We start from the raw sequence: 17,873 nt of genomic DNA on the forward strand, positions 1-17,873 counted from the left end.
AGAGGAAATGAAGTTTAAAACTTGACAGGGTTTCAGCTCCACGACAAAACCAAAGCCTGATGGTAAAGCAAGAAACTGAAGGGATTTTGTGCAATTTAAATATTCAGCTTCCTAAAATGAAACCGTTTTGGATGACACAAATCCCCAACGAGGACTGCAAAGCCTTGAAAGGCAATTTTAAACTCATCTGTGCTCAGTGAGATCTGTGAGATGGAAGGAAACTCCTGAAGCTGTGAAATATTTGGTGTTGTTTGCACACCCTGCCGAGACTTTGTGCTCCAAGAATAGCGATTCACACCTTGATCCCTGTAAAAAATACCTGGAAAAATACCTGAGTGAATCCTATTTCACAGAATATCTCTGCTCCATAGTGGGAATATAGAGGAAGGAGGAATTTGCTGTCTCAGGGAGACTGGAACTCAAATGTTGCATGGAGCAGTTTCAGCCGAGCAGGGAAGTGAAGCAGAAACTCTCAGCCAAGCAGGACAGAGGAATTTCAGGTCAGCTCTGGCAAAAAGCAAACAGATCTGCTGGAAACTCCCTCCTGCTCCGAGCAAATCCCTGCAAGATGGAAATGTCCTGTGGGATGCAGAGGCCAGGAAGTGCTGAGAGGTTCGTTTTACAAGCAGGATTTTCAGGTCAGGTAATGAAGAGCAAAGATAAGAACTGCAATTACACGTGGCTGTAAATACAGCAAAGTGCAGCTGCTGTAGTGCAAAACAATGACAGCAACAACGAGGAGTAAGAAATTATCTTAAGCTTCTAAAAACTGAAGGGATCAGCAGCAGAGAGGGTAAAATTCTACATGAACAGAATCATTTTAGTGCCTTTAGGAAGTGTAAACTCTATGGATCAATAAAACACAGATTAAAGTTTGATGGGAGATAAGGTGTGAAAGTCCTGCAATAAAAATGACTCCTCCTGAGGATGCTGGGAATCCACCAGGATGTTCTGGCTGGAAACATCAAAGCTTTTCCTGGTGAGCAGTTTGATTTTAGCAGCTGGTTCTTATTTTGTTCTTTAGTTTCCACTCTTGCTGAACCAGCGTGGGTTAAATTGTGCAATTTAAATATTTCCTTTTCAGGGCAGGGATCTGAATGGTGCTGAATATTATCCTTACATTCCTTTCATAGAACCCCAGGACAGAAACTTCCCCCAGCAGAGAAGGGTGTGCAGGAAATATTCCACTTCCCAATCCTCTTGGAACATTTCCTGCTTCAACCATGCATTCATTCATTTAGGTTTGCAACATTTGAGTGTGAAAAACTAAATGTTGTGGCCACTCAGAGCAGCCTGTGGAGCTGGTTGGAAAAATCTGGAGCAATGTGGAAAGAGCCTGTTCCACCCCAAAAATCCTCCCTGTGCATCCCTGGAGCTGTGGCAGCCTCGGGGTCGTGCCCAGCACCCTCAGGGGGAAGAACCTTTCCCTGATCTCCACCCTAAACCTCCCCTGGCCCAGCTCCAGCTGATCCTGATCCTGATCCTGATCCTGATCCTGATCCTGATCCTGATCCCATTCCCAACTGAGCCTGACGTGACAAATCTGGAGCCCCTGGGGCTCCTGGTGCTTCCAGCAGGAACGTGCCCAGGCAGTGCTGGGAACTGAAATATTTGAAATCCTGGAGCCTTGGGACAGGCAGGGAAAAGGGAATGATGAGGAAAATGGATCGGGAGCTGTGGGGGAGCTCCAGCTGCCACTTGGCTCCTGGTTTTCCCTGCTGGATTTTGGTGCTTTCCTGCCTCTGTCCTGTTCCCCCAGCCCAGCTGGGATCTGGGGATGGGAGCAGAGCCCCATCCCAATCCTACCCCAAATCCTTGCCCCAACCCCATTGCACAAGAGGCACCGGGCTCTGCAGGCACCCACAAACACCCCGAGGGGAAGGGCAGCAACAACAAACAGGGCAGGGTTCGTGCTCCTCCAGCCCGGGGTGGATCCCTGAATGTCCAGAAATGCTCGGCATTTCCATGTAGGAATTGAGGGTGACCTGCTCCTGCCCTGGGCTCACCACTCCCAGCCACATCTGGAGCAATATTTATTTATGTAGACTCGAGAAATATAGAGATTTTGCACCTGTAATGCAAAGTACTGCCTGTATTTCTCTGGGGGAAAAAAAAAAATCACTGTCTAATGATGGATACAATTAAAATACTGCGTGTTCCCTCTTGTTCCTAAGCATCAGTAAATACAAATTATATTGATTAATATCAGTAAATATACAGACTGAGCATGAAAGCAAATCTACACTAATTACTACTTCAACAATTATATTACTTTAATAAAACATCCAACTGGATCCAACTTTGAAAGTATTGAATAGATTTTTTTTTTTTGTAACTAACTTAGAGATTGTTAAAAGACTTGTGAGTTTGAGCACCAGCTGCCCTCATTTTCCCAGAGGAATTATTTCCATCTCCTACCTTACTTCCCCATAATTATAAACTGGCAAAGCAGCTGAGGTGACAAATGACATTAATTAATGTCTTCACTTTGTTTTGTCGCCTCCTGTGCCCAAGCCTCATTCCCTAAATCCCTGGATTGCCTCCTCCAGCAAGAACCCATCCTCTGGAAGGAGAGAGCATTCCAGGAGCTTGGGAAAACTCCCCAGACTCAGCCCAGTGTGGGTGGGGAAAAGTGAATTTGTGTCACCCTGCGTGTCCTGCTCTTCATCCCCTGAGGATTCCAAACCCCAATTCTCATTCCCAAGCTCATCCCAATGCAGTTCCTGCCCACTGCAGGAATTTGGCAGCACAGGAATCTGGTATTTTGAAGGCTAAAAAGTGATGGAATTTGGAACAAATGAAGTCCCAGCCGAATTCAGAATGTTATTTCCAGCTCAGGAGTTTGTGTTTCAGACACTGCTCGAGAGGGAGAGTGTAAAAGGTGAAAAGTAGGGAGGGAAGGGTTAGGGGAAAAGGAGACATTGTATTTTTACATTTTTAGGGGATTTATTTTCAACTGAAAAACCCTACCACAAGTGAATCTGTAGTGTTATATTCTCTATGTGATGCACATGATTCACTCATCTTCTAAAGTAAACCAAAAATTACCTGTTTTTATAAAGCCCAAGAATCTGAGAGTTTCATCATAAATTCTCACAGCAGCACATCCTCTCATTTTTAATTGTTGTTTGCATCATGGTAACATAATTCATTGTATAAAACAATCAAGGAGAATGAATAAATCCTGAAATCATTCCATAAAAACACAGGAAGCTCAGGGAAGCAGCTCCCCTCTCGTCCAGGATTTTTTGGGTGCACATCTCTTCTGGCAGACAAGAACAAATTCATGCTGTATCATTTCTCCAGATGAAAACTTTCCATATCCAAGCAGCTTTCCTGAAATGACAAAATCTTCAGGAGAGTTGCTCCTTTTCCCCTGAAATAATAAAATTTTCATGGAGGTTGTTCCTTTTCTCCAGAATAATAAAATCTTCAGGGGCGTTATTCCTTTCTCCTGAAATAATAAAATCTTCAGAGGGGTTGTTCCTTTCTCCCAGAATAACAAAATCTTCAAGGGAATTATTCCTGTCCCAATCCCAGCTCTGTAATTCCAGTGGGTCCTTCAAATTGGAAGCTCTTGAAGAAGCAAATAATAAAAGCAGGGCTTGATTGGAGCAAAAATCATTTGCTGTCAGAGCGAAACACCAAGAGAGAATAAAGCAGAATTCGCTGCTCCTGGAGAAAAACGGACAAAAAAGAAAGATTTGGATCCCAAAATCGGGGTGAGCTTTTACTTCACCACAGCAAGAGGGTTTTCCCGTGGGTTTGCCAGGAAGCTGCAGAGGAGCTGGAAGGCTGAGCTGGCGTGGAAAGCCACACAGACATAGGTGGTGTAGAGCAGCAGCCCCAGCATGGCCAGGTTGAAGGAGTAGAAGAGAATCTTCTCCCAGGGCTCCATCAGGTAACTGCAGGTGATCAGCTCAAACTGGCAGAAGAGCCAGTACAGGTAACTCAGGGTGCTCCTCACATCCATCCCTGCTTCCCACAGCTCCCTGTGGGATAAAAAATGGGGAATCAGGAAATGGGAAACTCACACTGCACCATCCCTGAGTGCTCAGGGTGCTCCTCACATCCATCCCTGCTTCCCAAACCTCTCTGTGGGATAAAAAATGGGGAATCATGGAAATGGGAACCTCACACTGCACCATCCAGGGTGCTCCTCACATCCATCCCTGCTTCCCACAGCTCCCTGTGGGATAAAAGATGGGGAATCATGGAAATGGGAACCTCACACTGCACCATCTCTGGGAGATCAGGGTGCTTCTCACATCCATCCCCACCTCCAAAATCTCCTGTGGGATAAAAGATGGGGAATCAGGAAATGGGAACCTCACACTGCACCATCCAGGGTGCTCCTCACATCCATCCCTGCTTCCCACAGCTCCCTGTGGGATAAAAAATGGGGAATCATAGAAATGGGAACCTCACACTGCTCCATCCTCACCAAGGAGGCCCTGTCAGGGCTCATTTCATCCAGGAGTTGTGCCAATCCCACTCCCCAGGCTGAGCTCTGCCAGAATTGCACCTTGCACTGGGTTACTCAACACTCTGCTGGAGCAGCTTAATTCAGAATCCCTTTAAACCCTCCCTCCTTCCTCCTCCTCCTCCTTCCCACCTGCGGATTTCTACACAGAATTTTGTGATTTCTACCACTGCAAACGGGATTTTTTTTTTTCTCCAGTTGCTGCTGGAAGTCCCAGTTACAAAGTGAGAGCGTGGAGAACTCCACACATACAGAATTCCAAAAATAGGAAACTACATCCAGGTTATCCAGCTTTTTCTGCAGCAGGGATTGAATTAATCTGTTGCCAGAATGAACTAATAATAATAGTAATAATAGTAGTAGTAATAATAATAATAATAATAATAATAATAAGGAATAGGAGTAGTAGTGTAGAATAAAATAGAATATATACCACGTATATAATATGCAACATATAAAATAGAAAGTATATTTTATATGGAAAATATATATTTAAAATGAAATGTCTATTCTACATTCTATATTGTATGTGTAAATTAAGAATACACACAGATTTCTTTTCAAGAAGAAATAAATCAGTGCTAACAGTGACTGAGTGTTGCATTATGTCATAGCAGGACACAGAACTGGAGAGGAAAAGGGAGAACAGGACAATTTCAATTATTGACACTTTCTGTCCTTTGATAAATAAGAGGAAACAACCCCAAAAACTCTGATTTCCCATTTTTTAACTGGGAAGCAAAGAACTCCTGGTGGTGTCAAAATCTGTGGGAAGAAGTTTATCCCTCAGAAATGACATACAATTAACTCCATAGATGCAAACAGAGAGGGATTTTCTCCTAAAAAAAGCCACTTGCCAGAGATTTTAGAGACATTTTGCTCCCATATCTTTCCCCACCTCTTTTCTTCCTGCCAGGTGAGCGAAACAAATGCCTCAGTATTGGAAATATTCATAATTCCTTGTGGCAAATATCCTCATTAACCACCCCATTTCAGTTTTTACTAAACCGGGTGACACCTGAGCCTTTTCCCATCAAACATCACTGGGTGGATTTGAGGAAAGAATTTTTTTTTTTTTTTTTTTTTTTTTTTTATTCCTGTGAAAAAAAATTCGGGTTGGGAGAAGCAGAACTCACCTGTGCACGGGCAGGAAGGGAGAAGGGAGCAGCTCCAGTGTGGATGGAGAGGCAGCACCGGGAGCTTTGATCCTCAATGACACAGCCTGGCCTCCACTCCCCGCCCTCCTCCTCCTCACTGAGATCTCCCCTGGCCACAGGACTCTGATTTATGCAATAATTTATTCTCCCCTGGCCACAGGACTCTCTGATTTATGCAATAATTTATTCTCCCCTGGCCACAGGACTCTCTGATTTATGCAATAATTTATTCCCTGTCTGGCACCACGTTCAGGACACCTGGATCTTGGAGCTGAGCCCAAGCTTGAGGACACTGAAGGGAGGAACACACCAGGCAAAAAAAAAAAAAAAACAATATTTACCATTAATTCCTTCCCTAATTTTAAACCTCCCAAAACACCTGAGGGGCTTGGAGCTCCTGCAAGTGGCAATTTAATGTCTCCACTGAATTATGGGGTCAGAGCTAAACAGCCACAAAAATGTGGCACAGGAAAATCTGCAGTGGAGCCACCACCTTCTTTTGCAACCTTTGATTTGAATAATTCTCAAACATCTCCCAATCTCTGCATCTCCCAAATCTCATCCAAAAACCCAGAGTGGAGGGAATTTGGGGAATGAGGGAGGGCTAAGGAAAAGAGAGAGAATTTTCCTCAGAAAAGCTGCAAAAAATAAGAGCAGGTCACAAATGCTGGAGGCATTTGAATGATTTAATTGGGCAAGTAAATGAGGTAGAAATCTGCATAATAGATGGTGTTGGAAAATATCTGCCTGCAGCCAAATCATTTCCAAATATGAATCAGCTCTGCACGGGCATAAAGAGCCAGCAGCAATGTGTGAGCTCACCTTTCCTCCCTTCCTCACCAAACACAGCCTGGCCTCACCTGCCAGCAAACCCTGACTGGGGTTTCATTTAATTTCATTTTTCCAACCAAAATCAAGGTTTCTGGTTAAGAAATGTCCTTTTTTTTTTTTCCCTAGGAAATGCAGAAATGGGGAAAGGCTGCCCCAGCAGCAGTTGTTGAAATTCTCCACTTTTAACTTTTCAGCCAAATTCTCCATGAATTCTCACCCTCGGTCCCTCAGGAGTTGTTGTTTTTTTTTTTTTTTTTTCATTCCAAGCAGTTTTCCAGCCACGAATTTCAGTGGAGTCTGGAGGGACAAAGTGTTTTGAGGTGAAAAAAAATCAGTGTTTGATTCTCACAACATCCCTGCTCCAGTTTCCTCAGCTTCCCTGGCAGGTGGAGCAGCCTCTGCTGAAACCTGCAGGGCTGGCACCTCCAGGCTCCCTCAATCCTCCCCAAAAACATCCACAGAAAATTCAGGAAAACTCAGGAGATTCTTCCATTTCTCCTGTTCTAAGTGCATGTTCTATTATTGGCTTTTCACCAATATTAAAATGAATGTTGCATGTATAATGTTGGATAATTAATACAGTTTCTTTTAGCTCTGCTATTAAGAAAAGTTAGAAATATTAGCGTGATAAATATAATTTTTTTTTTGGACTATAACATGGTGATGCAAAAAGGTTTTGTTCATGTAATTAACTCAGAGAATGGTAAAAAGATAATCAAGAAATTCTTCACATTCTTGGATTATCGGACACCAGAACCCCAGGGAAGGAATTTATTGATCTCTGTTATCAGGGAGTGCACGACAAGACTGAACCACGAGGAGAAAAAAAAAAAAAAAGTTGATTTACAGGTTGGGGAGGGATGATTTTGAATAATGCATGAAGGTCTATGAATATGTAACAGGTTGATGCATTTAACAAAGTTATTTCTGAGTTAGGGGGCTCTTGGCTGAACCTTTTGCTTTTTGTCTTTTATTGTCTTTTATTGTCTTTTATTGTCTTTTATTGTCTTTTATTGTCTTTTATTGTCTTTTATTGTCTTTTATTGTCTTTTATTAAACCTTTTAAAATTTACCAGCAAAGCAAAGCTCGTTTTTCACACTCCCAAGTACAAAACCACTCGGAGATGTTCAGGTTTTTTCAATAATTTTCCATTTTTAATAACAAACTCCAGGGGGTGAAACAACACCAGGGAGATTCGTGTGGGTTTGTTTGGCTCTAGCAGTTAAAAACTAAAAAAATCTAAAATTTCTTCCCAAAATTTTACCTGATCCATTGGGAAAGAGATGCCAGGGGGAGGAGCAGGATCCATTCCCAAGCAGGGCTGGGATGCAGGAGAGGAAAATTCCCAGGAATTCTCTGCTCCTGCTGCTTTTTCCCAGCTGATATCCCAAGGGGAAATAAAAAAAAATTATCAATAATTTCCACAGTGCACAATGGGGTGTGCACAGCTTCACTCAGAACACGGCGTTTCCCTGAAATCCCCACATTTTAAAGCGATTTTATCTTATCTGAGATGCTTCGTTTCATGCAGAGAGGAAAGGAAAAAAAAAAAATAAAAAGAACCTAAAAAAATATTCCAAAATTCTACCAAAAAAATCCCTCACAAAACCACGTTCTACCTTTGATGGATGACTGGAAATACATTTAAAAAACAAATTTTTTTTGCAAATATCTCACCCAGAAGAGCAGGAATGAGACTCTCCCAGTAGCACTTTGTCCCTTGTTTTTAGATTTCTTGATTATATTCCCCACACGATTCGATTTTATAAAATCTCTTTTTATTGCTTCTCCCCTCTGCTTTCCTGCCAAACAAATTCAAACCCAACGATATAAAAGCGACACCAGGGCACAGAAATTGTTCTTAGCGAGGGAAAAATTAACAAAACAAAGGAGAAATATTCAAATTACAAAGGAAATCACCAACTTCCCCTTTTCAGCATCAAGTTTTTAACGTGGAAAATTTGGGGTTTATAGAGAATTTAACAGATTAGCTCCACGTGTAGAAATAATGATTTTTTTTTCCCCCTATTATTTTATGCCATAATGGGATTTTCTGATGTGTGAGAAGAGGCAGAGTGGTTGTGTTTTGTGGGGTTTCTCTGCTGCCCAGTAAGGATTATGTAATAAAACTGATTTTCTCCTCCTCATCATCTCTTCTGATCAAATTTGCATTTTTGAGATCATTATTTCTTTTCCCAACTTCCCTGAAATCAAGGGGCTGAAAAGTGTGGGGTGTAAACAGAGAGGTAATGAAAGAAAATCAGCTTTGTTCCCATAGAAAACCAAGCTATAAAAAAAAAATAAAAAAGATAATAAATATAAAAATACCTGAAATATGCCTGCTTTACACCTGTACACCACAAGAAATCAAAATTAAAATGAAATCCTTCCCTGTTCCTGCTCCTGCTGAGGATTGGAGGGAACTCACAGAACTTCCACTCCTGTCCTGGGAAAAGGGGAAAACTGTTCCAGGTGTTGAATGAAGGTAAAACCTTATAAAAGAAAGGCCTTAAAAAAATCAGGCCTTGTTATTTCAGCTAAATTAACAGCCAGCCTGTTGAGTTCCCATGAGGAAAAAAAAAAAAATCAAAATAAGAATCAGTTGACAGAAGAATCTGTTCTTACAAGAAAGCAATTTGCACTTGTGAAAAAGAAGTAAAAATAAATAAAAATCCTCAAAAAAAATTTAAAACCTATATAGAGGGAGAGCCTTAACACATACAACACACAAACACCTTCTAAGTAATGAATTGACTCGCAAAAAAAAAAAAGATTAACCAATTGAAATTACAAATAATTAATTTAAAAAGCGAAATAAAAATAAATGGTACCATTAAGTGCGTTAGTGTGACATTAAATAATAAAAAATAATTGCTGCTAAAACTTGAGAGGGTTATGGCACAGTTGGTGCATCCAGAGGTGTGAAACATCTGCACGGCCCGGCTCGGGCTGGAGGGATTCCCGAGGAATGGGCACAGAAAGTGGCCAAGGAAGGGCTGGGACTGCAGCAGGAATTCGCCTGGGCCCTTTGGGATGCAAATTCATGTTAATTAGCATTAATTAACATTGCTGCCTGCCGGAGTCACCCCACAGCTCCCCACAGCCGTCTGCAGCGGGGGAATTCAGGGAATGGGGGACGGAATTCCGGGGGAATTCAGGGAATGGGGGAGAATGGGGGAGGGAATTCCGGGGGAATTCAGGGAATGGGGGTGGCACAAAGGAGAGAACTCCAAGGAAATTCGGGGAGCGGGGGTGGCACAAACACGGGGAATGGGGGAGGGAATTCCAGGGGAATTCAGGGAGCGGGGGTGGCACAAACACAGGGAATGGGGCAGGGAATGGGAGAGGGAATTCCAGGGGAATTCAGGGAGCGGGGGTGGCACAAACACAGGGAATGGGGGAGGGAATTCCAGAGGAATTCAGGGAATGGGGGTGGCACAAACACAGGGAATGGGGAAAGAATTGAGGGAATGGGGGCGTCACAAACACAGGGAACGGGGGAGGGAATTCCAGAGGAATTCAGGGAGCGGGGGTGGCACAAACACGGGGAATGGGGGAGGGAATTCCAGAGGAATTCAGGGAGCGGGGGTGGCACAAACACGGGGAATGTGCCGGGAATGGGGAGGGATCGGCCCCGGGCACAGCCCCAGGGAAGGTGAAATTGTCATTGGAGTCACAAATGAGTGTCCAGAATGGCCGGCCACGGAATTACACTGCACATTTCACATTGCACACTGCACATTTCACATTTCACATTGAACATTTCACATTTTACATTTTACATTTCACATTTTACATTTCACGTTTCACATTTTACATTTCACATGTTACATTTCACATTTTACATTTCACGTTTCACATTTTACATTTCACATTTTACGTTTCACATTTTACATTTCACATTTCACATTTCACATTTCACATTTTACATTTCACATTTCACATTTTACATTTCACATTTCACATTTCACATTTTACATTTCACATTTTACATTTCACATTTCACATTTTACATTTCACATGTTACATTTCACATTTCACATTTCACATGTTACATTTCACATTTCACATGTTACATTTCACATTTCACGTTTTATATTTTACGTGTTACATGTTACGTTTTACATGCTACATTTTACATTCGTGTTTTACATGTTACATGTTACAATGCTCACTTCCATCCCCAGAAATGTTTCATCCCTTCTCCAGGAAAATTCAGCTGCTCAATTCCATCCCCAGAAATATTTAATCCCTTTTTCAGGAACATTCACCTGATTTCATCTGAGAATCCACCTGCAGGAGCTGCGTTTAGGAGCAAAATTAAAATTTGGGCTTTTCGGGAAAATGTTCAGGAGGAGAGGATGAGCTCAGTGATTTTTTTTTTTTTTTTTTGGTTCCTCAGCCTCCCTCCTGAGGCCCAAAGTGGTCACATCAATCTCAAAAGAGAATTTATTTATCTCAAACTTGCTTCAAAAGAGTATTTATCCATGTCATCAAAGTGAAATTCTTCCTAAATTCATTTAAATTGAATTTTTCCAATGAGTATTTATCAATGTCATCAAAGTGAAACTATTCCTAAATTCATTTAAATTAAATTTTTCCAATGACTATTTATCCATGTCATTATTTTCTATTTCTTGCTCTCCAGGACCCACAAATTTGGAATTTTCAGCTTTTTTTTTTTTTTTTCCAATCATTCCTGGTCAATATTTAGTGGTGACACCTCTCAGAAAAGTGAATTCACCTCCCATTTTATTCCTGGGTGACAAAAGGGATAAATTGAGATTTTGATGCATTTTCTTGTAGAAAACAAATCTTCTGCATTTCTGCCCTGCCAACATAATCAGGGCTGCTGCTGCTTTATTTTTATTATTTTGACAGAGCTTCAGACCTTTCCCTGGCTAAGAATCCTCTTTATTTAAATATTTTTTTTTTTTTTTACACACACGTCCTACTTTTTGCGGTCCAGAGAAAGGAACAGGAATTTCTTCCTCTTCTCTGTAAGAAACAGGAATTTTTTTTTTTTTTTTTTTTTTCAGTGTAATAGTGGATATTTTTTCTGTCGGGGACATTTTTTCCTGGTCATTTATTTCTTCTCAGAAAATATTGCTTTGGGTGAGGTTTTATTGCTGTTTTCTGGAAACTCTTTCACGTTTTACAAACCAGAATTTTCTGTCGTGAAGGTTTTATTTTTAATTTTTAATGGCATCAAGAACACCCAGGGGGGAATTATTTCTCTCCACACGCCTAAAATTTGGATTTTTTGCTTAATATGATGCAATTATTTGGGAAATTAATAATTAAGAACTGGGGGGAGTTATTTCTCTCCACACGCCTAAAATGTGGATTTTTATTTTTTTTTTTTTTTGTTAAATGTGATGCAGTTATTTGGGAAATTAATCATTAAGAACTGGAATTTTGCAGTTTTAATCTTTTTTTTTTTTTTTTTTTTCTGCCTCAGCCCCCTCAGAGCTGCCACAAGGCCTCGTTTTTTATCATTTCTCTTTTTTTTCTCCCCCTTTGTATCCTCCTCTTATCAAGAGCCATTTGTCACTGTGGAATTTCCAGAATTTCAGTGTAGATGTAAAAATATTTTCTTTTGTGCTTATCCATCTTTATGATTAATAAAAGAGTGGCCTAAAAAGAGAAATTCTTTTCAGAAATATAAAAGCCTTCCATCCCAGCTGAAACGAGCCCTAGGAAAAAAAAAAATTAATAAAAAAATAAAAATAAATAGAATACATAATATAAATAAAATAAATAGAATAAAAAATATAAATCTAAAAAATATAAAAAATATAAATTTAAAAAATTAAAATGAGGTGTTGCCATTCCTCTAATTATAAATTTGAGCTCCCAGATTCATTAAATCACCAAAGAGAGGTGGAGATTTCCTGGAAAACTCAGCCCTAATGGTCGAGTGATGGAAAAATTCAGCTCAGGACACAGATTTGCAGGTGCCAGGTTTCATGATTTTATTTTATTTTATTTTATTTTATTTTATTTTATTTTATTTTATTTTATTCTGTTTTATTCTGTTCTATTCTATTCTATTCTATTCTATTCTATTTTCTTTTGTTTTCTTTTGGGTTTTTTTGTTCTATTCTATTCTATTTTATTTTGTTTTATTTTATTTTATTTTATTTTATTTTATTTTATTTTATTTTATTTTATTCTATTTTATTCTATTTTCTTCTATTCTATTTTGTTTTATTTTGTTCTATTTTATTCTATTTTATTCTATTCTATTTTATTTTATTTTATTTTATTTTATTTTATTTCATTTTATTTCATTTTATTTTATTTTATTTTATTTTATTCTCTTCTATTTTGTTTTATTTTGTTCTATTCTATTTTATTCTATTTTATTCTATTCTATTTTATTTTATTCTATTTTATTTTATTTTCTTTTATTCTATTTTATTTCATTTTATTTTATTTTATTTTATTTTATTTTCTGCCACCCTCTCCATTGGAACTCTCCCAAGGAAACTTTTCCCAGCAGGAATTCACACCCAGAGCAGAGATTTTGGATCCTCGGGGATTTATGAACCACCATCAATTCCATTTTTAATTTTCCCCTCACACACACACAAAACACTTTCATGGCCTTAAACCAAAAAATCTCTGCCACTCCCCAGGGGCCGATTTTGCCAAGACTTGTCAGAGTTGCCATTAAAGCCCATTTCATGTCCCATAAATTTTTATATCAAACATTTCCCCCCCTGGCTCCCTTTCCTGTCAGTGGATCTTATTTCCAAGATAAATTCCATCCTTTCAGCCACGTTTTTCCATGCCAGGTGGAACCCTGGAGGATCTTTGTGAAATCTCATTTGATGGGGAGAGAAAAAAAAAAAAAAAAAAGCTCATTTTGACCAAAAAAAAAAAAAAAAAAAAAAAAAAGGGCAAAATTATCCATTGTTCATCTCGTTGCTACCCAAATGTTAAAATCCTCCTCTGCCTCTCTTCATATGCAGAGTCCCAACTTAAAATTAAGGATATTTATCAACATCATTTTTAAAAATTTATTATTTATTAATAATATTATTGTTAATAATCTTTGCTGGAGAAAGGGAGAGCTCCGAGTACACAAAATAATCCTTTCAACCAAAATGCTGCCACAAATTCGTGTATTGGGCCAAGATTTAGATGTGATTAAATTATTTTTATTTAAAAGATGGCCAACAAACAGTTTTCCACCAAAAAAAAAAAAAACAAAAACCCCAAAACCAAACCAAAAATAAAGCTCTTATCATTTTCAAACGTGTCAGTGAAAAATTCAGTTTTTATGAAAAGCCTAAACCCAATGGAAGTGATTCCCGAGGCAGATATTTACAGCAACTTGGAATCTTCAGCACCCTCTTCAAATAGTTCTAAAGACCCAAATTAAAGAATAATCCCAGATTTATTTTAAATTTAAATCTCAGAGTGGGGTTAAGGAGTTATGTGGGAAAACAGTGAGAAAACAGAGAATTGCAGAGTCTGAAATTCTGGCACTGAGGAAAAATATCTTGGATTTTACCACTTTTACCCCATGTTCTTTTCCAACTTTTATGGAATTAAATACACAAAATACAGCTCGAGGGGGAAATCCCATTATTGATCCTGGAAACACGCATGAATGTGATTAAATAATTCAGCAAATTGTTGTCAAAATCTATTGTGTGAGAAGAGCTGCTATTGAACAGTGATGCAGGAGGGTGCAAAGAATTATAAAATGGGATTTTTTCCCTTTCTTTTTTTTTTTTTTTTTTTTTAATATTATCCCACATCCCACCAGCCCCACTGATTCCTCACATTCCCAAGAATCCAGAATTGTGTGTAGGAAGATGGAACAGGCTGAAGGTCACTGGGACAATTTCTGTGCTGAAATCTTTCCAGAGCAAGGTCCCAGTTAAAAACTTTTGAATTTCAGATTTTTCAGCAGAACTTGGCTACGTGGAGAAATTAATTTGAAACCCCAGCACTTCATTAAATCCCTCGGTACCAGAGGGGAACAAATGAACCTGGAGGAAGTCATGGAGCAGCTCGAGAAAAGGTTTTTAACTTTTTCAAATCTGCATTATTTCACCCCAATATAACTTAGCCAAAGTTTAAAATCTATTTTCATTTCGAATGAGAGTTTCTCGCTCCTTCAGAGAGGAGCAAGATTTTTTCATTTTTTTTTTTTATTGCCCCTCCTGCCTTGATATTTGTCCCTGTGAGTCTTCTCAGACATTTAAGGACCCATTTTTGGGGGTGAGAATCCTTTCTCAGCTGCCATCAATTTCCTGGACGAGGACACTTGAATTTCCCCACTTTTCCCAAATTTTGGCTCAGAACTGGCTGGGATGGAGTTTTTTGGGCTGTCACTGCTGCAGCTCCAGCCCTTGCATTTCTTCTCCCTCCACCCAGCGCTGCAGATGCTCCTGGCAGTGAGAAACTCGGGAAGGTGAAGAAAAACCCCCTAAATTCTTACAAATAAAAATAAAAATAAAAATAAAAATAAAAATAAAAATAAAAATAAAAATAAAAATAAAAATAAAAATAAAAATAAAAATAAAAATAAAAATAATAATAACTATTACAGGAACAGAATATTTGTGCATTTTTTCCCCCCCCGTGGTTCTGCTGTTCCAAGGAGCGGGGTCTTCCTTCTCAGCATGAAAATCCATCTCCCTCCCCTTCCAAAGGCTTCTGAGAACCAAGATTTCTGTGAATTTTCAGCTCTAGGCAGACCAGACAAATGAAAGCGATGGAGGAAAGATGGGTGGGCGTGCGGGCAGCCCCGGATCCTGCCCACCGTGCTGGCTTTGCCTCTCCTGTCCTCACACACATCGAGTCAGGAATTCATTCCTGTTGCTCCTGCTTGGGAACACGATCAGCAGAACCCAAATTTTGGCTGCTGGCCCAGAAGGGTCTCAGCCACCTCCTGCTCCCTGACAAATCCACTGCAGCGTTTTGTGTTTGTTCCACACGAAGTGTTTGCTCCCTAATGCTCAGCCGAGCTGGGAAATTATTTCTTGACTTTTTTTTGCTTTTCCCGTTGCAGCCAGGAGCAGAAAGGAGGAATTGCTTGGTGTCTCCTCTCTGGTTTTGCTCCCAAAATCCAGGATTAATTCTCTCATTAAGGTGTTTCTGCTCAGTTGAGCTCCTCAGGCACATTTCTTATGCTCAGAAGTTAAAGTAGAAAAAAAATCCTTCCCTGGGAGAGTTGGGAAGCTTCGGGATGGGATTCCCAGAGAAGCTGTGGCTGCCCCTGGATCCCTGGAAGTGTCCAAGGGCAGGCTGGGGTGGTGGGAGGTGTCCCTGCCCATGGCTGGGGTGGCACTGGGTGGGTTTTGGGGTCCCTTCAAGCCAAGCATTCCAGGATTTTAGGGGAGGAAGGGCTGTGCTGCTCCTGGTGCCACAGGACACAGGGGCTGGTGCCCCTTCCTGGAGCAGGTCAGGTCTGGATTTTTTGAGCCATCCCAGCAGCAGCCATGGATGGGAGGAACCAGAGGGGAAAAATTCTCTGGATTCTCTGGGAATGCAAAGAATGGGATGGGAGCAGAGCCTTCCCCTCCTCAGGAGCCAGGGAAATCCTGGATCCAGCAAAGAGCAGCACTTCCCTTTTCCTGCAGAGCTTTCCTTGCTGGGAGAGCCCTGAGCATCTCCAGTGGTGCAGAGCGTCCCCAGCTTTGGGACAGGGAATGGGGTGGGACACACACAGGGAATGGGGTGGGACACACACAGGGAATGGGGTGGGACACACTGGCATTCCTGGGGTACCAGCAGAACCCCAGCCCCAGGCAGAGAGGGGCATAAACCCATCCTGGGACAGCTCAGCCTCTTCCCCACTGCCAAAGCTGCTCATCCCAGCTCATCCCAGCTCATCCCAGCTCCTGGGAGGTGTTTGGGACAGCAGGGATGGGATCCAAGGCAGTGCAGGATCCCCTCTGTGCTGCAAAACCCTTGAGAGGAATGAGGGATTTGTCTTTACCAGCACTGAGAGATAAAAGGAACAATGGGATGGATTCCACTGAGTGATGAATGGAAAAAGAGATTTGCCTTTACAAACAAACTGTAGGGCTGCTGATAAATGAAATTGGATATTGAAGGATGAAAGAAGCAATGGGGGAAAAGCTGTGAATTCTATGAGAATTAAAAATGCAAAGGGAGGGTTGTACATTGGAGGGGAATCTCGGGTGTCAGGGGTTTGGGAAGTCTGGACCTCTCAGGCACCTCAGCCCATGGGGGAAGAGAGAGGGAAATGCAGATGGGAAATTGGGATTAAAAGGGAGGCTGCATCCTCCAAAAAACTGAGAGATCCCAGGGGAATGTCCCGTGGCCTCTGCCTTTATTGGAATAAAGCAAAAAGGGCTCCTCTGGCTCCTTTTTGGACATAAACTCTGGTGTTTGTGGATTCATTTTCTTGACACCCTCACTGCCCTAAGCCAAGCCCAGACCTGGGACTGGGTTTGAGCTCAGCAGCTGCCGAGAGGACAAAGATTCCCGATTCCTGCTTTCCGTGGCTTTTTTAGGAAGCAATGAGTAATGACGCCAGGCACGAAAAGTGCAAATCCCTGCTCCTTATTTGTGGGGCATTACTAATGGATTGGGAATGGGCTGCCGGGAGCCAGAAACCCCGGCATGAGGAGCTGGGTGTCAGCACTGATCGGGTTTCTGTTTATGTGTCCTCTCCTCCCTTATTAAATCAACTTTTCTCTCCAAATCCCGGGTCTCCTGGTTGTTCTGGAGAATCCCAGCTCTCCACAATGACCGGAGTTGATAATAAAGCGAAAAAATCACGAGACACAGCACAACAAGAAGCTTTCCCCCCGTATTTTAAAGTTGTTCCATTTGCTTGGCAGAGCTGCTCTCCTGACTTCCAATTTGAGCAGGGAGGTCAGCAGAGAACAATGTTTTTGGAGAAGTCACGAGCTCGAAATAAATCCCTTCATCCATCAGATAAACAGCAGAGGGATCTCCATGGAATTACATCCCAGCCTTTCCTCCACGTGCCTGCTCCTCCTTTTTTTTCTTTTTATTTTTTCTTTTTTTTTTTTTTTTTTGCTCGTTTTCCACCAGCTGAAGGAATCTGCCAGTCATTCCCAAACAGAAACCGGGAATTTTGGGAGCACTGAGGCTGGCAGGGAGGAAAAGGGGATTTAGGATCGTCTTGCTGCCACCGGCTTTTCCCAGAGGCACGCGCCGAAAGGAGCCGGGAGCAGCTGTAGGGAAGCGCACAGATGTTGGAAGCTCATTCCCACATCTGGAGGCAGCTCCTGGTGCCTCGGGAGGCCGAGCAGTGATGTGGGAACGGGAAATTAAAACCAAGCGGTAAAATTAAATGGCAGCCAGACGATTTCCCCCGTTAAAATCCAGCTCCGGTGCAACAAATCCGCGTCCTGAGGCAGCAGATGGTGCTTGGAGCGAGGAG

At 41.2% G+C, this 17,873-nt stretch overlaps 1 protein-coding gene across 1 annotated transcript; it reads right to left on the reverse strand.

The window, feature by feature from the left end:
• Positions 1-2,926: 2,926 nt before the first annotated feature.
• LOC148222714 (serine palmitoyltransferase small subunit B-like) lies at positions 2,927-5,733 on the reverse strand. Its single transcript, XM_088170501.1, has 2 exons — positions 5,620-5,733; positions 2,927-3,992 (listed from the first exon to the last, which is right to left on the reverse strand). Exon 2 carries the CDS (start codon positions 3,971-3,973, stop codon positions 3,731-3,733), a length of 243 nt encoding a protein of 80 aa, XP_088026627.1. The 5' UTR covers positions 3,974-3,992; positions 5,620-5,733; the 3' UTR covers positions 2,927-3,730.
• Between the last annotated feature and the right edge of the window lie 12,140 nt (positions 5,734-17,873).

Source organism: Sturnus vulgaris, chromosome 10 (genome assembly GCF_052056855.1).
Source record: "Sturnus vulgaris isolate bStuVul1 chromosome 10, bStuVul1.hap1, whole genome shotgun sequence".
Classification (NCBI taxonomy): Eukaryota; Metazoa; Chordata; class Aves; order Passeriformes; family Sturnidae; genus Sturnus; species Sturnus vulgaris.